General features: G+C 42.9%; 1 protein-coding gene across 4 annotated transcripts in view; it reads left to right on the top strand.

Moving 5' to 3' along the window:
- The first annotated feature begins 447 nt into the window (after positions 1 to 447).
- The window catches only part of LOC109882349 (protein Jade-1), a 28,590-nt gene continuing 3,969 nt past the window's right edge, over positions 448 to 25,068 (top strand). Inside the window, exons 1-8 of one of the 4 annotated variants that reach the window (XM_031829414.1) lie at positions 448 to 780; positions 2,223 to 2,303; positions 5,795 to 5,859; positions 8,237 to 8,394; positions 17,073 to 17,257; positions 17,584 to 17,795; positions 23,167 to 23,334; positions 23,539 to 23,655. In XM_031829414.1, the coding sequence (XP_031685274.1) occupies positions 708 to 780; positions 2,223 to 2,303; positions 5,795 to 5,859; positions 8,237 to 8,394; positions 17,073 to 17,257; positions 17,584 to 17,795; positions 23,167 to 23,334; positions 23,539 to 23,655 (1,059 nt within the window). In that variant the 5' untranslated portion in view covers positions 448 to 707. Of the gene's footprint in view, positions 781 to 976; positions 1,384 to 2,222; positions 2,304 to 5,794; positions 5,860 to 8,236; positions 8,395 to 17,072; positions 17,258 to 17,583; positions 17,796 to 23,166; positions 23,335 to 23,538; positions 23,656 to 25,068 lie in introns of those variants that run through there. The other 3 variants (XM_020474451.2, XM_031829415.1, XM_031829416.1) reach the window with 3 other exon arrangements.

Below are 25,068 nucleotides of genomic sequence, written 5' to 3' on the forward strand. Positions count from 1 at the left end.
CAGTGCGTTAAAAGCAACTGGAAACTCGAAAAAAACGAACCCCGACTGTGAAAAGACCGAGTTCCCAGTAGTCTTTATAGCACCAAAATTCCCTTGATTTGTATTGTTTTATACATTACAAATTACAATGCTGCGCCACTGCTGGGGTCGTCACTAGTTACCACAGCAACAAAGTATTAAACCCCGCCTATTAAAAAAAAAATGTATCTTAAGTATTTTGAGATTTTAAAGCTAACCACACTGCTAACCTTAAATGAACACTGAAAAACACTTTTTTGTTATCAGGGATTTTTCTGATATACATTGTGGCTGTGGTAACTAGTGACAGCCCAGTAGCTGTGACTGGTCATTTGTCAACAATCAAGACCCAAAACTCAAAACCCATTGGATGAGAAAGAGACAAGTCCCTCCGCTCTGACCTTCTGCTCCAATGGGTTTTGAGAAGGAGACGAGGGGAATGTGATTGAGAAAAGGCCAAGGTACAGGTTTGCGGTCCAAAAATAAATCGACCTATGGTTATTCGGTTGAAGGTTGTAACGAGGAGCATTGGCGATTGTGAATCTTTTTTCCCAGGCGGTTTTAGGTCACCATTTCGATTAATCACGCAAAAACGCGTTTGCCCAATGAAAGTACCCCATCTTGCGACAGCAGGCAGTAGTTGAGCATACCCTCCAAATCCAGCATACGCCACTGTTTGTGTTTGAGGAATGCGGGGTGAGTGGTACTCGCTGCTACACGAGCTGTATTTATACACCACCGCATCGGCCAGACGTGCTGTAGGTATTGTCCCATTTTTTTTTTTATAAAAAAAAATAAAATCTTCCTCTGGTTTTAACACAGGAATTTTTCATGTAAACTATGTTTTTCACCCCATGTGAACGAGTGTTGGCAGGTAGGGTTGCGCTGCCATATTCCCAACCCGTTAGCACACAGTTCTACGTCATTTAAAATGGCGCCAATATTAAAGTTCAGCGGGCCATCGAATCTGGCATAATGTTTCATAATAAACACTAATTATATCCACACTCTCTAACGCGTCCATATGCAGAGTGGAGGCACAATACTGGGGTCAAGCGATACTATACATTTCGGCTAAATTCGTTGAGTGGGAACTTTTAGCATTAGCTAGGCTAGCTAACGTGCGAACGTTACGTGGCTTAAAACAGATAGCTACTAGATAGTTTAGCTAGTTAACTAACTACAGTGTTTACTAGTTAGGGGGTGCTGCGGCGACAAGCATCCTCTGCCAAGTTGGCACGTCAGGCATGCTATCTTTCAGTGACAAACATGTTTTCTTATTTACTTGTTCGTATAGCTACTCAACTAGCTGCGAATGCTTGTTTGTTTGACACGTTGTCGCAGGTTGTGCTTGGTCAACATGAGGTAATAGATTCGTAAAGTTTTGTCTAATATGAGTCTGTTCCTGCCTAACTATTTGTTTGGACATTGAGGTGGTTTATTATAGCTAAACACATTCTAACCTGACACGGTTTTACCCGGAGCGCGTTCATATGCGTTCAAGACAACTGGGAACTCGCAAAATACGAGGTCAAATCATGACGTCTCTTCAGGTCGGGAAGTCGGAGCTCTAGAAAGAGGCCCGAGTTGGATGACAGCTCCAAAAAATATATCCCATTCGGAGTTCGTTTTTTCCGAGTTCCCAGTTGTTTGGAACGTGGCTTTGGTCATCATGGGTTCACCATTTTATTTATTTTTTTAAATTCAAAATACAGATCAACAATTTACATTCTTACATACATCATACATTAACGAGAAAATACTGAAAAAATAAATACAAAATAAACAACTCTAGTGCAATTGTTGATCGTTCAGACACAGCCTGAGGTCATTGTGATGTAATTAGTGTTTTTTGCTTGATATCTTGTATGGGAATAAACACTGTCAGTAGCACAGGTGTGTTTAGCTTGTTCCTAGTTAGTTAGGAGGCTTGAAACAAATGCATGAAGAGTGACTAGTACTTCTGTGTGATGTTTTTGTGGGGGAGGTGACCATTTTATAACTGACCAGTAAGATTAATATTTTGTTTCTTCATAATTGCAAACAAATGATTTACCATTATATGTCAACTCTGTCCAATAACATTATTGATCATCAGTTAGGCTGATGACAGCCATGTTTAGTGTCTGGTGACAGAGTTCTGTACATGGAGGCAAAGGAATCTGTCTGTACTGGGCAGTTGGTTATGAATCTCCTCTTTTCAGATTACACCTTGACCTCGCCAAGACTGACCATGAAGAGAAGTCGGCATCCAAGCAGCAGTGAAGAAGACTCTGATAATGGAAGTAAGCATTCTCTCTAGTCTAGACTAATACTGCGTTCAAAACAACTGGAAACTCTGAAAAATACAAGGTCAAATCATGACGCCATTGATTTTCAGGTCGGAAAGACTGAGCTCTAGAAAAAGGCCAGAGTTGGAATACCGAGTAGGATGACCGTTCAAATTGATTTTTCCCAGTTGGAGCAACATTTTTTTTTCAGAGTTCCCAGTTGTTTTGAACGCACTGAAGTCGGAAGTCAGAGATTTCCGAGTTCCCAGTTGATTTGAACATGGCATAACACTAACCTCTACCCCAGACTAACCTCTACCCTAGACTAACCCTAGGGCTTGACATTCGGGTTAGGGCCACTTGTCCAAAAATACAACTTGTATAATGCAAGGAACCCCTTTATGAAATGCATTGCTGTATTATCTTTCCCCATAGAGAATCTGACAGTAGGCTACTCTCTGCCCATTGGCTTCTTTGCATATTCAAGCCTGTTTCAAAGTACCCTTGGTAGCCTAAGATATTGCTACATTGCAATTACAAAAAAATGTTAAATAGCAATGAGGCTGATGCAACGGATCAGACCGCTTCTCTTAAAATGTTGATCAAGTTTTATTTCTTCATATTATAAGCTGTAGGCTACGTGCAAATGTTCCGAAACACAATTAAATCAAAATCAAATCAAATGTATTTATATAGCCCTTCGTACATCAGCTGATATCTCAAAGTGCTGTAATTAGCGGGAAACTGCATGCACAAGTGGTTTCAAATGACAGAGATGCAAATATATGTTAGAAATTAAGAAACGGGGGATCTAAAGATGCATCAACTAGCATGGGTTATTAATATGGATAGGATTGTGTGTTTGGCTGCTGGACAATAACATAATGTTGTTTTGATAACCAATAGAACATGGTTTCATGGCATATGAAGTGTTTATAAAATAATTCCCTCAACATTCCTAAGATTGTATTTTTAAAGGCTACTTTGAAACAAGGTAAGACATGCTTCATAAAATGACAATTTCAGATTTTAAACAATTACATTTATGGTTAAATAGTTTCAAAATGCTGACTGCATCCGCTCGGATTCAAGATGGGTGATGGGCAGGGCTCAACTGTCCTTCACTCTGGTCTTCTGACCAGTTGATCTGAACCGTGCCTCGAGTATGTCAACAAAATCAAGCCTTTATACGTTAATATGACTTCTTTCATCATATTTGTCAAACATGACTGTGTGCTGCTATAGCCCCTTGCTTTAGCTACTGTCATGGAGTTCGCTAAATATTTTCATGAAGAAACTGATAAAACACACAGATGCAAAATCAAGGTGACTTACCAAGATGAGGACGAAGAGCAAGAAAGGGAGTGTGGTGATGTTGTGTCCACAACTAAAGAATCACTCTGAAATCTGAAAAGACGTGTATCCTGAAAGCATGATGGTGTACTAAGTAGGTGCACATGCTAAAAGAAAGGATTGAGGTGGGTAGCTAGCTAAGTGTGTCATTGTAGCAATGTATTTCTGAACAAAAAATCTAATCTCTTAAGTTGTTTGATTTCATTCTATTAGCCTATTGTATAGATATCATTGATTTGTGTCCCAATAGGCCAGACATATTACCTCTTTCAAGGAAGTTTCCATTTTTATCTGGTTATTTTGCATAAAAACCCTTTAGCCCTACCTAATTAAAGAAATATATATATTTTTAAATCGGCATCCCTGCCCAAACTGGCAAGAATGTCCCGAAGGGACAGGCTCATCCCCATCGCATGAGCCTGAAGCCACAGACTCTGGCCAAACTCGTATTTTTTTAAATTAATTCAAAGGCACAGAGCCTAAAAAGGCACTTTTCATTTGTATTTAATTTCTAAGTAAGTCACAGCCTATATGTTGGAATTTATAGACTATGATGATTCAATAGAACAAAATGTTGTTTAAATGCGGAGCCAGCCTAGTTTGTCACTCGCAAATGCTTTACTTATTTGTAGACTATAGCTTTGAAATAACTGAAATAATAGGCTATTAATCTAGCCTAAATAATTAACTTCCTGTCTGGCTCCTGACCTATTCAGTGTTTTTACGACATGTTGCCTATTTGAAATGATGAGTGCTTTTTACAGTCGCCTTTTCATGTAGCTTTTTAAAATACTTTTCATTTAAATCATATGGTTCTGTTTCAATACATAACAACCAATTGGTAGGTCCAGGAAGTCACAACAATAGATGTGTGTTGGTTAAATGGTCATTTTAATGGTCAGAATTTGGAGCAGCAATTTTTTTCTTCTTCCTCTGAGCGATGAGGGTTTTTAGCGAAGTGGTTGGAAATGATGTGGCGTGCCAGAGTGCGAACGATGAGCGGGATTTCCGACCACTCAACATACTTGGCTCTGATCCAATGCTTATTGGAGTAATTGTTTGATATTGTGATAAACATTTTTTGTTGTTGCTTATCCCGGACAAGTGTTAATGTCGAGCTCTATCTAACCTCAGACTAACCCTAACCTCTTCCCAAGACTAGAGGTCTTCACGGATCCAACTGTACCTGAGACCCGATCTGGGACCCGAGTGTCTTCGGATACAGAATTGTAAAATAGATGGTATTTTCCATGAAGAAATATTGGTGGAACTTTGCTTTACCACTTTACAAGTATTTTTGTGTTAGTGGAAGAAGTTTAAAATGTTTTACTTAAGCCAAGAAGTTAAATATAGTAATATAGTCAAAGTAAAATAATTGGTCTGATTACTTTGATAGACTACACATATATGTTCCAGAATGCTATTACGGGAGAACATCATTCTCAAACGCACACCTGATGAGAACCTTTTTTATCATGCGACAGAGCTGCATATACAGTGCCTTTGCGAAAGTATTCGGCCCCCTTGAACTTTGCGACCTTTTGCCACATTTCAGGCTTCAAACATAAAGATATAAAACTGTATTTTTTTGTGAAGAATCAACAACAAGTGGGACACAATCATGAAGTGGAACGACATTTATTGGATATTTTTCCAAATGTTTTTCCGGTGGCTAACCGGTTAACATCCCTACTTCATAAATATTCATAGTTGAAATATTCCCCTGTTGTATCTGTTTCCAGGTCTATGTTTCCTAGATGCATTAAGATATTATAATGCTGTTTGTTTGTTGTATGTAGTGCAGACAACTGACAACTTCTATTCCACATTTTAGCAATATCACAGCATGTAATATTGGGTTACATGAGTTTGTGGCCCATCCTCCTTCCTGCCAGGCATATTCTGCACTTTTTCAGTTAAAGGGGTGTGTCACAATATTGATCAATTTAATCGCTTTTACAGTAAAACACTTTTACACAACCATCAAATGGGAGACATTAGGGATGTGAAAAAAACATAGTTGTGTTTTGTTCTACCTTGGGTAGGAGTATCTCTAATGTAGGGCCTTGCCACTGGCCTACAAGTAAGGAAATGTCAGATAATTGAGATGACTGTCTGATGAAGTCTGATGTCTTTTCTCTGTCATCTTTAAGGTAACTCCACTTCCTGGTCCCAACATTCTCAACCCAGGAGAGCCAATTGGAAGAAGCCCTCAGAAGTAAGTCACCCCACCCCACCCTTCACACCTAACCCCTCACCCAGCTTCTGTCTGCTTTTGCTGTGTGCTGATGAATGTTGTCTGTCTATGTCCCAGTTATTTAATGATCTGTTAGTCTATGTCCCTATTTTAGGCTTGGGAGGTAGACACTATATATAGTATACCGGGTTATTTGAAAAAGGCAATGGTATAGTTTTTTTCAATATCATCAAAACTATCAGTTTTTTAGTAAGTTAATACCTGCAGTCAACTTGTACAATACGTTAGGGAGATGAAGCAGATTGCCTTCTTAGTTTCACCTGTAACATCATTTTACATTATGACGCTTGTGCCCCAAAACAGTTGACAGTCAATTATTTGTTTGTACAACGGGCCAATGCGGGAGACGGTGAGTCTATAGTGTCCATCGTAGGGTAGGCGATATACCAATTCTTTAGAAAGAGAGGGATCCAATTCTGAAATAGTGTTTAATACACACATGTTGACAATAAATGTGGCTAAATTCACAGTTGATAAAATGAACGCGTTAAATTATGTGACGTGCAGCCATATTCAGGTCCTGATTGGTCAACAAGCTTATTTGACACGTCAAATAGTAATATATATCTTTTGACACGCAAAGACCCAAACGCCTTTTCATAGACATCCTGGTTGAGGATGAAACGACTGAACAACTGAACAACGAAACAGCACAGCAAGTAAGTGAAATAAATAGTTTTTGATTATGTTTTACTGGTAATGTGGACATGCATAAATGCCAACAAAATAACTTTTTGGTCAGTGTGTGTGTAACCTTTATTTAACTAGGCAAGTCAGTTGAGAACAAATTCTTATTTACAATGACGGCCTACCCCAACCAAACCCACACGACGCTGGGCCAATTGTGCGGTGCCCTATGGGGACTCCCAATCACGGCTGGATGTGATACAGCCTGGATTTGAACCAGGGACTGTAGTGGCACCTCTTGCATTAAGATGCAGTGCCTTAGACCACTGTGTCCATGTGTTTGTGTTATCTATTTAACCGTGTGTGTAAATGGCTGCTACATTTTAAATCTGTGTTTTTGGCTAGGAAAATAACGGATATCGGTATCGTCCAAAAATGTCATATCGGTGCATCACTATAGTTATTCCACTGTTCCAAATGGTCAGAAATAATATTGTAATCTGACAGCACCTGTTTGGCACACACAATACTCTCACAGCACTGCTCCTTTACCCTCCTTTGCCTGGATCTCCTCCTTACAGCAGCCTTGTAGAACCAACATGGAGCTGGAGGCCTGCTCCTTTACCCTCCTTATAGCAGCCTTGTAGAACCAACATGGAGCTGGAGGCCTGCTCCTTTACCCTCCTTATAGCAGCCTTGTAGAACCAACATGGAGCTGGAGGCCTGCTCCTTTACCCTCCTTATAGCAGCCTTGTAGAACCACCATGGAGCTGGAGGCCTGCTCCTTTACCCTCCTTATAGCAGCCTTGTAGAACCAACATGGAGCTGGAGGCCTGCTCCTTTACCCTCCTTATAGCAGCCTTGTAGAACCACCATGGAGCTGGAGGCCTGCTCCTTTACCCTCCTTTGTCTGGATCTCCAGTAGTTTCCACAACTAAGTCATGTCTTCCACACACCTGACTTTCTCTTTCCCTCCTGAGCAACCAGTAAACATTTGCCTGTTGAGTCCATTTTGCTGTTACGGTGTTCAGAGTTTGTTATAACCAATGGATTGATTTGATTATGATAGGCTATTGATCACGTGCATGTGATACATACATATTTCACATGGAGAGAGCAAGGGTTGAGGGAATAGGGAATGTTATTCCTAAACAAATGAGGGATTTCGGTAACAACTTTTCAATCAGAAATGGCTGTGATTATGTTGCAGCTTCAGCAACAAGCCTGAGAGAGCGAGCGCGATAAACTCTGATGTTCTGTGGTGGTCGCCGCGGCAGGGAGGAGACAGACAACAGGTGCTAGTTACAGTCAGTCTTTTTTTTTTTAACACAGCGCAGCATGTCTGAGCCCGGCCCTACACAATCAAATCGATCTCGTACTCATTCTAGAGTAATTTGTGTGTGTTAATTATTTAATCAAACAGTGCGCTTAAAGAATCAGACAAGCTCAGTGCATACAGTTTATTAAAACACAGGGTGTGTCAATATATGAATAAATACATGTTTAAAAATGCTTCAATCATTTGGTCGAAAGAACACGACTCGCTCCTATCCTATCCTACCCTACACTCATCAATTATTTAGTGAGTGATCTGTCTGTGTCTCTGTCCCAGTTAGTGAGTGATCTGTTTGTGTCTCTATGTCCCAGTTAGTGATCTGTCTGTGTCCCAGGTATTAAGTGAGTGTCTGGTCTGTGTCCCTGTGTTGTGCAGGTGTTCAGGACAGACTTCATCACGGCCATGAAGCTCCATGACACGTACCAACTGAACCCTGAGGATTACTACGTCCTGGCCGACCCCTGGAGACAGGAGTGGGAGAAGGGAGTCCAGGTCCCTGTCAGCCCTCACACCATCCCCCAGCCTGTAGCCCGGTAAGACATATAGCCCAGTAGGACATGTAGCCTGTAGCCCGGTAAGACATGTAGCCCGGTAAGACGTGTAGCCCAGTAGGACATGTAGGATATGTAGGACTTGTAGCCCGGTAGGACGTGTAGCCCGGTAGGACGTGTAGCCCGGTAGGATTGTGTAGCCTGTAGCCTGGTAGGACTTGTAGCCCGGTAGGCCATGTAGCCCGGTAGGACGTGTAGCCTGTAGGACGTGTAGCCTGTAGGACGTGTAGCCTGTAGGACGTGTAGCCTGTAGGACGTGTAGCCTGTAGGACGTGTAGCCTGTAGCCCGGTAGGACGTGTAGCCCGGTAGGACATGTAGCCCGGTAGGACATGTAGGACATGTAGCCCGGTAGGACATGTAGCCTGTAGCCCAGTTGGACATGTCTTACCGGGCTACAGGCTACATGTATTATGTAGCCCAGTAGGACATGTAGACCAGTAGGACATGTAGCCTGGTAGGACATGTAGCCTGTAGACCGGTAGGACATGTAGCCAGTAGACCGGTAGGACATGTAGCCAGTAGACCGGTAGGACATGTAGCCAGTAGACCGGTAGGACATGTAGCCAGTAGACCGGTAGGACATGTAGCCAGTAGACCGGTAGGACATGTAGCCAGTAGACCGGTAGGACATGTAGCCAGTAGACCGGTAGGACATGTAGCCAGTAGACCGGTAGGACATGTAGCCAGTAGACCGGTAGGACATGTAGCCTTTAGACCGGTAGGACATGTAGCCTGTAGACCGGTAGGACATGTTGCCCTGTAGGACATGTAGCCTAAACACCATCCCTCAGCCTGTAGCCCAGTAGGACATGTAGCCTTTAGACCGGTAGGACATGTAGCCTGTAGACCGGTAGGACATGTTGCCCTGTAGGACATGTAGCCTAAACACCATCCCTCAACCTGTAGCCCGGTAGGACATGTAGCCTAAACACCATCCCTCAGCCTGTAGCCCGGTAGGACATGTAGCCTAAACACCATCCCTCAACCTGTAGCCCGGTAGGACATGTTGCCTAAACACCATCCCTCAACCTGTAGCCCGGTAGGACATGTAGCCTAAACACCGTCCCTCAACCTGTAGCCCGGTAGGACATGTAGCCTAAACACCATCCCTCAGCCTGTAGTCCGGTAGGACATGTAGCCTAAACACCATCCCTCAGCCTGTAGCCCGGTAGGACATGTAGCCTAAACACCATCCCTCAACCTGTAGCCCAGTAGGACATGTAGCCTAAACACCATCCCTCAACCTGTAGCCCAGTAGGACATGTAGCCTAAACACCATCCCTCAACCTGTAGCCCAGTAGGACATGTTGCCTAAACACCATCCCTCAACCTGTAGCCAAGTAGGACATGTAGCCTAAACACCATCCCTCAACCTATAGCCCAGTAGGACATGTAGCCTAAACACCATCCCTCAACCTGTAGACCGGTAGGACATGTAGCCTAAACACCATCCCTCAGCCTGTAGCCCGGTAGGACATGTTGCCTAAACACCATCCCTCAACCTGTAGCCCGGTAGGACATGTAGCCTAAACACCATCCCTCAACCTGTAGCCCGGTAGGACATGTAGCCTAAACACCATCCCTCAGCCTGTAGCCCAGTAGGACATGTAGCCTAAACACCATCCCTCAGCCTGTAGCCCAGTAGGACATGTAGCCTAAACACCATCCCTCAGCCTGTAGCCCAGTAGGACATGTAGCCTAAACACCATCCCTCAGCCTGTAGCCCAGTAGGACATGTAGCCTAAACACCATCCCTCAACCTGTAGGACATGTAGTGCATGTAGTAGTCCAGTGGTAAGGCCTTACATTAGAGATACTCCTACCTGAGGTAGAACAAAACACAACTATGTTTTTTCACATCCCTAATGTCTCCCATTTGATGGTTGTGTAAAAGTGTTTTACTGTAAAAGAGATGAAATTGATCAATATTGTGACACACCCCTTTAACTGAAAAAGTGCAGAATATGCCTGGCAGGAAGGAGGATGGGCCACAAACTCATGTAACCCAATATTACATGCTGTGATATTGCTAAAATGTGGAATAGAAGTTGTCAGTTGTCTGCACTACATACAACAAACAAACAGCATTATAATATCTTAATGCATCTAGGAAACATAGACCTGGAAACAGATACAACAGGGGAATATATCAACTATGAATATTTATAATGAATATAAGCTTTACTTTGTGTTAGCTGATTAATAGACAACTTTCCAAGTCAAATGTTCTCTCATTCAGTGGTTTATGGTCCTGTCTGACAAGAATACACACAGTAAACATGTTTATTTTCTATGCTGTGGCTATTGTAATCGTCACTAAGGAAAACAAGTGGGCTCAGACATCAAAATGACATTTTGGGGTCCAAGGTTCCTTAAAGAGTTTTGTATCTTTAGCTACTACTCTTGCAATTTAGTCAGGGGGCCACCACAGGTTTATCTTTGGGGTCCAAAATCCAATATGGCTGCCATACTACCATTTGATGGAGGACAAATCGCATGTAAATATGAATTTTGTAGATGAGGCATTCTTTTCTGAATTGTGGTGTAAATCCATTTTTATTCTGTATCCATTATGGCCAACATAAACACCTTCACCTGCAGATAAATTGCCCTGGTTTATTTAGTATTGTTTTATTGTGTTTTAAGGGGTTTCCTAAGGCTCTTGGTATAACTAGACTATGAGTGGCACTGCCATGCCTCTGTTTTGTTTCAATAACTGAGGACAATTAGCTTGTCAGTGTTTTTTACAACACAAGCACATATTAGTGTAACCAGGTTCCTGTATTACTACAGTCAGCTACTCTAGTCGTGGATATGTACAGCTCTAACATTTCCCTTTTTTATCCACTGGAATCAACCTTGTCCACATAGTTTCAAGTCTTTGAGGTTACAGGACATGAGCGTGTCCTAACAGGAAGAGAAGAAATAGTAGCCAGTAGTGGTTGTAGTTCTGGGACCTGACCAGGTTACACAGCTAACAGTAGTGGTTGAGGCCTGACCAGGTTACACATCTAACAGTAGTGGTTGGGTGCCTGACCAGGTTACACAGCTAACAGTAGTGGTTGGGGCCTGACCAGGTTACACAGCTAACAGTAGTGGTTGAGGCCTGACCAGGTTACACAGCTAACAGTAGTGGTTGGGGCCTGACCAGGTTACACAGCTAACAGTAGTGGTTGGGGCCTGACCAGGTTACACATCTAACAGTAGTGGTTGGGTGCCTGACCAGGTTACACAGCTAACAGTAGTGGTTGGGGCCTGACCAGGTTACACAGCTAACAGTAGTGGTTGAGGCCTGACCAGGTTACACAGCTAACAGTAGTGGTTGGGGCCTGACCAGGTTACACAGCTAACAGTAGTGGTTGGGGCCTGACCAGGTTACACAGCTAACAGTAGTGGTTGGGGCCTGACCAGGTTACACAGCTAACAGTAGTGGTTGGGGCCTGACCAGGTTACACAGCTAACAGTAGTGGTTGGGGCCTGACCAGGTTACACAGCTAACAGTAGTGGTTGAGGCCTGACCAGGTTACACAGCTAACAGTAGTGGTTGGGGCCTGACCAGATTACACATCTAACAGTAGTGGTTGGGGCCTGACCAGGTTACACAGCTAACAGTAGTGGTTGTAGTTCTGGGACCTGACCAGGTTACACAGCTAACAGTAGTGGTTGGGGCCTGACCAGGTTACACAGCTAACAGTAGTGGTTGGGGCCTGACCAGGTTACACAGCTAACAGTAGTGGTTGGGGCCTGACCAGGTTACACAGCTAACAGTAGTGGTTGTAGTTCTGGGGCCTGACCAAATCAAAGTTTATTTGTCACGTGCGCCGAATACAACAGGTGGACCTTACAGTGAAATGGTTACAAGCAGGGCAATTTAACCTAACCAACAGGGCAATTTAAACAATAGGTAAGTAAAGAAATACAAAATAAAAAGAATTGTAAAATGACAGTGAAAATTACAGAAGCGAGGCTTTATACAGGTGGTACCTGTACAGAGTCAATGTACGGGGGCACCGGTTAGTTTAGTTAATTGATGTAATATGTTCGTGAATGTATGTTTCTTTTCGCATTCTTTGTGTAATCTGAGGGATATATGTGTCTCTATGGTCATACATTGGGCAGGAGGTTAGGAAGTGCAGCTCAGTTTCCACCTAATTTTGTGGGCAGTGAGCACATAGGCAGACCTGGCTCTCAAGAGAAGACAGGCTAAGGCTATGCTCACTGATTCTGTACATAGTCAAAGCTTTCCTTAAGTTTGGGTCAGTCACAGTGGGCAGGTATTCTAGTTTTATGTTTTTTTGTTAATTCTTTCCAATGTGTCAAGTAATTATCTTTTTGTTTTCTCATGATTTAGTTGGGTCTAATTTTGTTGCTGTCCTGGGGCTCTGTGGGGTGTGTTTGTGAACAGAGCCCCAGGACCAGCTTGCTTAGGGGACTCTTCTCCAGGTTCATCTCTCTGTAGTTGATGGCTTTGTTATGGAAGGTTTGGGCATCGCTTCCTTTTAGGTGGTTGTAGAATTTAACAGCTCTTTTCTGGATTTTGATAATTAGTGGGTATCGGCCTAATTCTGCTCTGCATCATTTGGTGTTTTTTGTTGTACACGGAGGATTTTTTGCAGAATTCTGCATGCATGCTCAATTTGGTGTTTGTCCCATTTTGTGAAGTCTTGGTTGGTGAGCGGACCCCAGACCTCACAACCATAAAGTGCAGTGGGTTCTATAACTGATTAAAGTATATTTAGCCAGGTCCAAATTGGTATGTCGAATTTGATGTTCCTTTTGGTGGCATAGAATGCCCTTGCCTTGTCTCTCAGATCGTTCACAGCTTTGTGGAAGTTACCTGTGGCGCTGATGTTTAGGCCAAGGTATGTATAGTTTTTTTGTATGCTCTAGGGCAACGGTGTCTAGATGGACTTTGTATTTGTGGTCCTGGTCTTACTGAGATTTACTGTCAGGGCCCAGGTCTGGCAGAATCTGTGCAGAAGATCTAGGTGCTGCTGTAGGCCCTCCTTGGTTGGTGACAGAAGCACCAGATCATCAGCAATCAGTAGACATTTGACTTCAGATTCTAGTAGGGTGAGGCTGGGTGCTGCAGACTTTTCTAGTGCCCTCACCAATTCATTGATAAATAAAGTCAGCAAAAAAAGAAACGTCCCTTTTTCAGGACCCTTTCTTTCAAAGATGATTAGTAAAATTCCAAATAACTTCACAGATCTTCATTGTAAAAGGTTTAAACACTGTCCCATGCTTGTTCAATGAACCATAAACACTTAATGAACATGCACCTGTGGAACGGTTGTTAAGACACTAACAGCTTACAGACGGTAGGAAATTAAGGTCACAGTTATGAAAACGTAGGACACTGTAAAGAGGCCTTTCTACTGACTCTGGAAAAAACACTAAAAGAAAGATGTCCAGAGACCCTGTTCATCTGCGTGAAGGTGCCTTAGGCATGCTACAAGGAGGCATGAGGACTGCAGATGTGGCCAGGGCAATAAATTGCAATGTCCGTACTGTGAGACGCCTTAGACAGCGCTACAGGGAGACAGGGACGGACAGCTGATCGTCCTCGCAGTGGCAGACCACGTGTAACAACACCTGCACAAGATTGCTACATCCGAACATCGCACCTGCGGGACAGGTACAGATGGTGAGGGCTAGGGCCATTCCCCCCCCCCCCCAGAAATGTTCGGGAACTTGCAGGTCCCTTGGTGGAAGTGTGAGGTAACATCTCACAGCAAGAACTGTCAAATTTGGTGCAGTTCATGAGGAGGAGATGCACTGCAGTACTTAATGCAGCTGGTGGCCACAACAGATACTGACTGTTACTTTTGATTTTGACCCCCCCCCCCCCCCCCCCCCCTTGTTCAGGGACACATTATTCCATTTCTTTTAGTCACATGTCTGTGGAACTTGTTCAGTTTATGTCTGTTGTTGAATCTTGTTATGTTCATACAAATATTTACACATTAAGTTTGCTGAAAATAAACGCATTTGACAATGAGAGGACATTTCTTTTTTGCTGAAATTATGTATAACTATCTCTGTTCTCTAGTCATATCTCTGTTTTCTAGTCATATCTGACCATCTCTGTTCTCTAGCCATATCTCTGTTCTCTAGTCATATCTGACCATCTCTGTTCTCTAGTCATATCTGACCATCTCTGTTCTCTAGTCATATCTGACCATCTCTGCTCTCTAGTCATATCTAACCATCTCTGCTCTCTAGTCATATCTAACCATCTCTGCTCTCTAGTCATATCTAACCATCTCTGCTCTCTAGTCATATCTGACCATCTGTTCTCTAGTCATATCTCTGTTCTCAAGTCATATCTCTGTTCTCTAGTCATATCTAACCATCTCTGTTCTCTAGTCATATCTAACCATCTCTGCTCTCTAGTCATATCTGACCATCTGTTCTCTAGTCATATCTCTGTTCTCAAGTCATATCTCTGTTCTCTAGTCATATCTAACCATCTCTGCTCTCTAGTCTGCTCTCTAGTAATCCGTGCTTCTACACCTGCATTGCTTGCTGTTTGGGGTTTTAGGCTGGGTTTCTGTACAGCACTTTGAGATATCAGCTGATGTACGAAGGGCTATATAAATACATTTGATTTGATTTAGTCATATCTGACCATCTGTTCTCTAGTCATATCTCTGTTCTCTAGTCATATCTCTGTTCTCAAGTCATATCTCTGTTCTCTAGTCATATCTAACCATCTCTGTTCTCAAGTCATATCTCTGTTCTCTAGTCATATCTAACCATCTCTGTTCTCTAGTCATATCTAACCATCTCTGTTCTCTAGTCATATCTAACCATCTCTGTGCTCTAGTCATATCTGACCATCTCTGTTCTCTAGTCATATCTCAGTTCCTTAGTCATATCTGACCATCTCTGTTCTCTAGTCATATCTCTGTTCTCTAGTTATATCTGACCATCTCTGCTCTCTAGTCATATCTGACCATCTCTGTTCTCTAGTCATATCTCTGTTCTCAAGTCATATCTCTGTTCTCTAGTCATATCTCTGTTCTCTAGTCATATATCTGTTCTCTAGCCATATGTGACCATCTGTTCTCTAGTCATATCTCTGTTCTCTAGTCATATCTCTGTTCTCTAGTCATATCTGTTCTCTAGTCATATCTGACCATCTCTGTTCTCTAGTCATATCTGACCATCTCTGTCCTCTAGTCATATCTGACCATCTCTGTTCTCTAGTCATATCTCAGTTCCTTAGTCATATCTGACCATCTCTGTTCTCTAGTCATATCTCTGTTCTCTAGTTATATCTGACCATCTCTGCTCTCTAGTCATATCTGACCATCTCTGTTCTCTAGTCATATCTCTGTTCTCAAGTCATATCTCTGTTCTCTAGTCATATCTCTGTTCTCTAGTCATATATCTGTTCTCTAGCCATATGTGACCATCTGTTCTCTAGTCATATCTCTGTTCTCTAGTCATATCTCTGTTCTCTAGTCATATCTGTTCTCTAGTCATATCTGACCATCTCTGTTCTCTAGTCATATCTGACCATCTCTGTCCTCTAGTCATATCTGACCATCTGTTCTCTAGTCATATCTCTGTTCTCTAGTCATATCTCACCATCTCTGTTGTCTAGTCATATCTCTGTTCTCTAGTCATATCTAACCATCTCTGTTCTCTAGTCATATCTGACCATCTGTTGTCTAGTCATATCTCTGTTCTCTATTCATATCTAACCATCTCTGCTCTCTAGTCATATCTGACCATCTCTGTTATCTAGTCGTATCTCTGTTCTCTAGTCATATCTAACCATCTGTGTTCTCTAGTCATATCTAACCATCTGTGTTCTCTAGTCATATCTAACCATCTCTGCTCTCTAGTCATGTCTAACCACCTCTGTTCTCTAGTCATATCTGACCATCTGTTCTCTAGTCATATCTCTGTTCTCAAGTCATATCTCTGTTCTCTAGTCATATCTCTGTTCTCTAGTCATATATCTGTTCTCTAGCCATATGTGACCATCTGTTCTCTAGTCATATCTCTGTTCTCTAGTCATATCTCTGTTCTCTAGTCATATCTGTTCTCTAGTCATATCTGACCATCTCTGTTCTCTAGTCATATCTGACCATCTCTGTCCTCTAGTCATATCTGACCATCTGTTCTCTAGTCATATCTCTGTTCTCTAGTCATATCTCACCATCTCTGTTGTCTAGTCATATCTCTGTTCTCTAGTCATATCTAACCATCTCTGTTCTCTAGTCATATCTGACCATCTGTTGTCTAGTCATATCTCTGTTCTCTATTCATATCTAACCATCTCTGCTCTCTAGTCATATCTGACCATCTCTGTTATCTAGTCGTATCTCTGTTCTCTAGTCATATCTAACCATCTGTGTTCTCTAGTCATATCTAACCATCTGTGTTCTCTAGTCATATCTAACCATCTGTGGTCTCTAGTCATATCTAACCATCTGTGGTCTCTAGTCATATCTAACCATCTGTGGTCTCTAGTCATATCTAACCATCTCTGGTCTCTAGTCATATCTAACCATCTGTGTTCTCTAGTCATATCTCACCATCTCTGGTCTCTAGTCATATCTCACCATCTCTGGTCTCTAGTCATATCTCACCATCTCTGCTCTCTCGTCATATCTAACTCTTTAATCATATCTCTGCTCTGTAGGGGAGTGGCTGAGCGGGGGATGGAGGTGATGTTCTCGACGCCTAAAAAGTGGATCCGTTCGGGGTGTTCAGGGGCGCTGGGGTACGTGGACATCCAGACCCTGGCTGAGGGGACGTGTCGTTACGACCTCAACGACACTGACGTGTCCTGGCTGGAGCTCATCAACCAGCAGTTCACTCTGATGGGTCAGTAGATTTACACCCTCATCTACGGTTGTACAGCTTACTGTGTAGTATTGACTGTGTCGTGGTTCAGCGCTGTGTAGTGTCGACTGTGTTGTGGTTCAGCGCTGTGTAGTATCGACTGTGCCGTGGTTCAGCTCTGTGTAGTATCAACCGTGACGTGGTTCAGCGCGGTGTAGTATCAACTGTGTCGTGGTTCAGCGCTGTGTAGTATCGACTGTCTTGGTTCAGCGCTGTGTCGTATAAACCGTGACGTGGTCCAGCGCTGTGTAGTATGGACTGTGCCGTGGTCCAGCGCTGTGCAGTGTTTAATGTTATCTGTTCTCCAGGCATGGTGCTGCTGGACGAGATGACCATGGAGAGAGTGATGGAGGAGTTTGAGAGGCGTTGCTATGACAGAATGAGCCATGCCATGGCAACGGAGGAGGGGCTTGGCATGGAGTACGACGAGGATGTGGTGTGTGACATCTGTCGGTCACCTGACAGCGAGGACAACAACGAGATGGTTTTCTGTGACAAGTGCAACATCTGTGTTCACCAGGTAGGGTTCTGTAATCCAGCGTTATTGCCCTAGCACGTGTCCACGTGTCCAACTCAACCCAGAGGACTGAGTCTCTGTGGGGTTTCCTCTTTCCTTGTACTTGATTGATACATTAAGGTCACTGATTAGTAAGGATCTCCCCTCACCTGGTTGTCTAGGTCTTAATTGAAAATACAAACCAAAAACCAGCAGATACTAGTCCCTCCATGGAAGGAGCAGATGAGATGAGTCGCCTCCCTAAAAGTGGGATTTCTTGTCCACAGAACAGAACGGCGGCCTGTCAAGCTCCCGCCTATTCCCCTTTTTGGATTGGTGGATACATCTCGTTATTTTACTACTTTATAAAAAATGTCGAGATGTTGGCATCAGTGTCTATTCAATGGAGACTTGAGATGCAATACTTTCCTCGAGTATATAGTCTTGTATTTCAACAGGGACAAACAACTCTGATGTAAAGGGCTTCTTCTCAGCATGGATGTCACATCCATCACACTTCACACTCCAAACAACCTCAGCATTATCTCACTCCAAACAACCTCCGCATTATCTCACTCCAAACAACCTCCGCATTATCTCACTCCAAACAACCTCCGCATTATCTCACTCCAAACAACCTCCGCATTATCTCACTCCTGACATCATTGGCATTATCTCACTCCTAACAACCCTCAGCATTATCTCACTCCTAACAACCCTCAGCATTATCTCACTCCTAACAACCTCACCAATTGGTAAAATAATATGTAAATGATGTAGATATTCCTCTAAGAAAACCATTGGTCCAACCTTCATGCCTGTCATAATCTGATCAAAAGTTATTGGGAGTTTTTACCCTTTGTAAGATGACCAGAATTAGGCTGACAAAATTAATGGAAGCCAGAGAAAATAAGTGTTCAAAAATCTGGAAAATTGCATCTCGTCAGCTAGGATTCTCTGCAGGAAAACTGGCTACCTGACAGGCTCACTTTCCCATTGAACTTGTCATCTTTCTTCTCGAATCCTCAGGACATGAAACAATAGAGGTAAGATGTACATTTTGAGACATGACGTATTTTCATATTAATTAGAAATTATTTTTTCTTCTTCTCCCAAAACAAGCGTTTTGAAATGTGAAATGTCAACAGAGCACTTAGCGCTGTGGTCACCAACCTTTTCTGAGTAAAGGGTTCACAGTCAAAAAGTAAGGCGAGATCTACCACTGAGATTTTTTTGTTTTAAACATGACTTTAAAATGTAACATTAACCTAATAAAACCAGTTCTGTAGGAATGAAGTTTGTGCAGTATGCTTAATACATTATCACAGCATAGTGGCTATGTGCCCGGCTTAATACATTATCACAACATAGTGGCTATGTGCCCGGCTTAATACATTATCACAGCATAGTGGCTATGTGCCCGGCTTAGCCACTATGCTGTGATAATGTATTAAGCCGGGCACATAGCCACTATGCTGTGATAATGTATTATGTGCCTGGCTTAATACATTATCACAGCATAGTGGCTATATGCCTGGTCTAATACATTATCACAGCATAGTGGCTATGTGCCTGGTCTAATCCATTATCACTGCATAACAGCTATATGCCTGGCCTAATACATTATCACAGCATAATGGCTGTGTGCCTGGCCTAATACATTATCACAGCATAATGGCTATATGCCTGGCTTAATAGATTATCACAGTATAGTGGCTATGTGCCTGGCCTAATACATTATCACAGCATAATGGCTATATGCCTGGCCTAATACATTATCACAGCATAATGGCTATATGCCTGACCTAATATATTATTACAGCATAGTGGCTATATGCCTGGCCTAATACATTATCACAGCATAATGGCTATATGCCTGACCTAATATATTATTACAGCATAGTGGCTATATGCCTGGCCTAATACATTATCACAGCATAATGGCTATATGCCTGACCTAATATATTATTACAGCATAATGGCTATATGCCTGGCCTAATACATTATCACAGCATAATGGCTATATGCCTGGCCTAATATATTATTACAGCATAGTGGCTATATGCCTGGCCTAATATATTACAGCATAGTGGCTATATGCCTGGCCTAATACATTATCACAGCATAATGGCTATATGCCTGACCTAATATATTATTACAGCATAGTGGCTATATGCCTGGCCTAATATATTATTACAGCATAGTGGCTATATGCCTGGCCTAATACATTATCACAGTATATATTGGCTATATGCCTGGCCTAATATATTATTACAGCATAGTGGCTATATGCCTGGCCTAATACATTATCACAGTATATTGGCTATATGCCTGGCCTAATACATTATCACAGCATAGTGGCTATATGCCTGGCCTAATACATTATCACAGCATAGTGGCTATATGCCTGGCCTGCCAATATTGTTCTTATCAGACCATATTATGTATCAAAACTAGAGCAAATAGATCAGCATAATTTTTTTTTTACTTGACTGATGGTACCTGCATCTGATGGTCATGGTGCTTTCAGGACAACTGGGAACTCTGGGGGGGCATCAGTGATTTTCAGGTTGGAAAGTTGGAGCTCTAGAAAGATCACACCTCTCCGACTTGGAATTCTGAGTTTGATGACCGTTCAAAACTATTTCCCGATCGGATTTAGTTTTTTCCCCAGAGTTCCCAGATGTTTTGAATATGGCATTAGACTCAGTGGAGGGAGAGTCAGCCTCTTACCGTTCCTGCTCTCTCCTTCCTTTCCTCCGGTGAGACTGACCAGAGAGAGGGGCTTCCATCTGATGCTGTGCGACTCGAGTTTCACCATCTGTCTCATAGACAAATTCATGTTGTTCCTATGACCATCTGCCTCATGCACATATTCATGTTACTGTCCATTAACACGGTACTTCATTTTGTTTATCTGTCTGCCCCAGCCTCAAACTCAGGCACTGTGTGAAGCCAACTGACCCTCTCTGCCCATTCATCGCCATATACAGTGCCTTGCGAAAGTATTCGGCCCCCTTGAACTTTGCGACCTTTTGCCATATTTCAGGCTTCAAACATAAAGATATAGAACTGTATTTTCTTGTGAAGAATCAACAACATGTGGGACACAATCATGAAGTGGAACGACATTTATTGGATATTTCAAACTTTTTTAACAAATCAAAAACTGAAAAATTGGGCGTGCAAAATTATTCAGCCCCTTTACTTTCAGTGCAGCAAACTCTCGTATAAATGCACCTGCACTGTGATAGTCTGAGGTCCGTTAAAAGCGAAGAGAGCATCATGAAGAACAAGGAACACACCAGGCAGGTCCGAGATACTGTTGTGAAGAAGTTTAAAGCCGGATTTGGATACAAAAAGATTTCAACACCCTGAACACACCATCCCCACTGTCAAACATGGTGGTGGCAGCATCATGGTTTGGGCCTGCTTTTCTTCAGCAGGGACAGGGAAGATGGTTAAAATTGATGGGGAGATGGATGGAGCCAAATACAGGACCATTCTGGAAGAAAACCTGATGGAGTCTGCAAAAGACCTGAGACTGGGATGGAGATTTGTCTTCCAACAAGACAATGATCCAAAACATAAAGCAAAATCTACAATGGAATGGTTCAAAAATAAACATATCCAGGTGTTAGAATGGCCAAGTCAAAGTCCAGACCTGAATCCAATCGAGAATCTGTGGAAAGAACTGAAAACTACTGTTCACAAATGCTCTCCATCCAACCTCACTGAGCTCGAGCTGTATTGCAAGGAGGAATGGAAAAAAATCCCACTTGTTGTTGATTCTTCACAAAAAAATATACACTAAACATACACTAAGTTGACTGTGCCTTTAACCTCTCTGGGATATGTGGGGGGACGCTGGCGTCAAGCCAGGGAAAATGCAGAGCGCCAAATTCAAAGAAATTACTATAAAAATCAAACTTTGATTAAATGATTAATTTAAAATCATTCTGAATGGTTTGTCCTCTGGGTTTCGCCTGCTAAATAAGTTCTGTTATACTCACAGACATGATTCAAACAATTTTAGAAAATTGTGAGTGTTTTCTATCCAAATCTACTAATAGTATGCATATCATATCTTCTGGAGATGAGTAGCAGGCAGTTGAATTTGGGCAGTTGAATTTGGGCAGTTGAATTTGGGCATGCATTTCATCCGGACGTGAAAATACTACCCCCTGTCACCAAGAAGTTAAACAACTTGGAAAATTCCAGAAAATTATGTCATGGCTTTAGAAGCTTCAATTGGAGGTGTACCTGTGTACAATTTGGAGGTGTACCTAGCAATTTCCAAACGCCTGAAGGTACCACGTTCATCTGTACAAACAATAGTACGCAAGTATAAACACCATGGGACCACGCAGCCGTCATACCGCTCAGGAAAGAGACGCGTTCTGTGTCCTAGAGATGAATGTACTTTCGTGCGAAAAGTGAAAATCAATCCCAGAACAACAGCAAAGGACCTTGTGAAGATGCTGGAGGAAAAAGGTACAAAAGTATCTATATCCACAGTAAAACGAGTCCTATATCGACGTAACCTGAAAGGCGACTCTGCAAGGAAGAAGCCACTGCTCCAGAACGACTGGGTCTAGTAACTAAAAGATGACAGAGTATGAATTTGCTTATAAAAATGTAAATTTTAACCCCCCCCACCCCCCAAAAAATATTATCTTCCGATAAATGTGTGCTTTCAATTCATTTTATTTGAGAACGATCTTTACGAACTCCACCATCCATATCCAAGGTAATGTACAGAACCGTTTATCCCTTACTTATTCTGCTGATAAATCATGTATGTTATAGGTGTGTTATTATGCTCTGTGTTCCTGTAACGATGTGCGATGAGAGTCGGGAAGCAAGTTCAGGGAGTGAGTGTTTTAAGCAATGCACCGACATGAAAACCGAGTCAATAACACCTGAGGAAAGAACCAAGGGGAGAGACCGATATAGGGGAAGATAATCAAGGAGGTGATGGAGTCCAGGTGAGTGACAGATATAGGGGAAGATAATCAAGGAGGTGATGGAGTCCAGGTGAGTGACATGAGGCGCAGGTGCGTGAGACGATGGTGACAGGTGTGTGGGATAATCAGAAGCCTGATGACCTAGAGGCCAGAGAGGGAGTATAGGTAACTGTTCTAAGAAAAGGGGAAGGGGGATACCTAACCAGTTATTCAACTGAAATGTGTCTTATGCATTTAACCCAACCCCTCTGAATCAGAGCGATGCGGGTGCTGCCTTAATCGACACCCACTTCTTCGGCTCTCGGGGAACAGTGGGTTAACTGGGGTTGAACGACAGATTTTTACCTTGTCAGCTCGGGGATTCGAACCAGCAACCTTTTGGTGACTGGCCCAACGCTCTGACCTAGTGGTTATGTTCTGTGTTCCAGGCGTGTTATGGGATTCTGAAGGTGCCAAAGGGAAGCTGGCTGTGTCGGACCTGTGACCTCGGCATCTCGCCAAAATGCCAACTCTGCCCCAAGAAGGGTGGGGCCATGAAACCCACTCGCAGCGGAACAAAGTGGGTTCACGTCAGCTGTGCCCTGTGGATCCCCGAGGTGATGAAACCTAACCTCTGACCCCCAAGTCTCTATGGTCTGTCCAATCATATGTCTTTGTCCAAGCCTATCCTGGTATGCGGTCTCATCAAGAAGGCTTGAAGTTATCAAGTGATAGTATCCTAGTGTTTCAATGATGGTTGCATAAAGGGGACTTTCACATTTTGGCAAGGAGTGTATTGTCTAATGATTATGTGTGTGTAGGTGAGCATTGGGAACCCAGAGAAGATGGAGCCGATCACCAACATGTCCCACATCCCTAGTAACAGATGGGCTCTGACCTGCTGTCTCTGTAAAGACCAGACTGGAGCCTGTATACAGGTACACACGGACACTGGAGCTATGTAGCTACTGCATTGACAAGGCTTTCTACCTGGTAGTTACCTCAACAATCCTCTCTCTCTGCATTCCCTCAGTGTTCAGCCGAGAGCTGGAACTTTTTCTCTGTATTCATGGGTGTCTGGTTCGACTAAACTCTCCTTCGAGACTCACATTAAGCATCTCCAATCCAAAACTAAATCTAGAATCGGCTTTCTATTTCGCAACAAAGCCTCCTTCACTCATGCCGCCAAACTCACCCTAGTAAAACTGACTATCCTACCGATCCTCGACTTCGGCGATGTCATCTATAAAATAGCCTCCAACACTCTACTCAACAAACTGGATGCAGTCTATCACAGTGCCATCCGTTTTGTCACCAAATCACCTTATACCACCCACCACTGCGACCTGTATGCTCTAGTCAGCTGGCCCTCACTACATATTCGTCGCCAGACCCACTGGCTCCAGGTCATCTATAAACCTATGCTAGGTAAAGCTCAGCCTTATCTCAGTTCACTGGTCACGTTAACGACACACACCCGTAGCACACGTTACAGCAGGTGTATCTCACTGTTCATCTCTAAAGCCAACACCTCATTTGGCCGTCTTTCCTTCCAGTTCTCTGCTGCCTGTGACTGGAACGAATTGCAAAAATCGCTGAAGTTTGAGACTTTTTTTATTTCCCTCACCAACTTTAAACATCTGCTATCTGAGCAGCTAACCGATCGCTGCAGCTGTACATAGTCCATCGGTATATAGCCCACCCAATCTATCTACCTCATCCCCATACTGTTTTAATTTGATTTACTTTTCTGCTCTTTTGCACACCAGTATCTCTACTTGCACATCATCATCTGCTCATTTATCACTCCAGTGTTAATCTGCTAAATTGTAACTATTCTCTCATAAGGCCTATTTATTGCCTACCTCCTCATGCCTTTTGCACACACTGTATATAGACTGGCCTACCTGGTTAAATAAAGGTGAAATAAAATAAAAATTCCCTCAGTGTTAAGCTAAGAGCTCTAACTCTCTGTATCCCCTCAGGGTTCAGCTAAGAGCTCTAACTCTCTGTATCCCCTCAGGGTTCAGCTAAGAGCTCTAACTCTCTGTATCCCCTCAGGGTTCAGCTAAGAGCTCTAACTCTCTGTATCCCCTCAGGGTTCAGCTAAGAGCTCTAACTCTCTGTATCCCCTCAGGGTTCAGCTAAGAGCTCTAACTCTCTGTATCCCCTCAGGGTTCAGCTAAGAGCTCTAACTCTCTGTATCCCCTCAGGGTTCAGCTAAGAGCTCTAACTCTCTGTATCCCCTCAGGGTTCAGCTAAGAGCTCTAAATCTCTGTATCCCCTCAGGGTTCAGCTAAGAGCTCTAACTCTCTGTATCCCCTCAGGGTTCAGCTAAGAGCTCTAACTCT

The sequence above is a fragment of the Oncorhynchus kisutch genome, linkage group LG7 (assembly GCF_002021735.2).
Source record: "Oncorhynchus kisutch isolate 150728-3 linkage group LG7, Okis_V2, whole genome shotgun sequence".
NCBI lineage: Eukaryota > Metazoa > Chordata > Actinopteri > Salmoniformes > Salmonidae > Oncorhynchus > Oncorhynchus kisutch.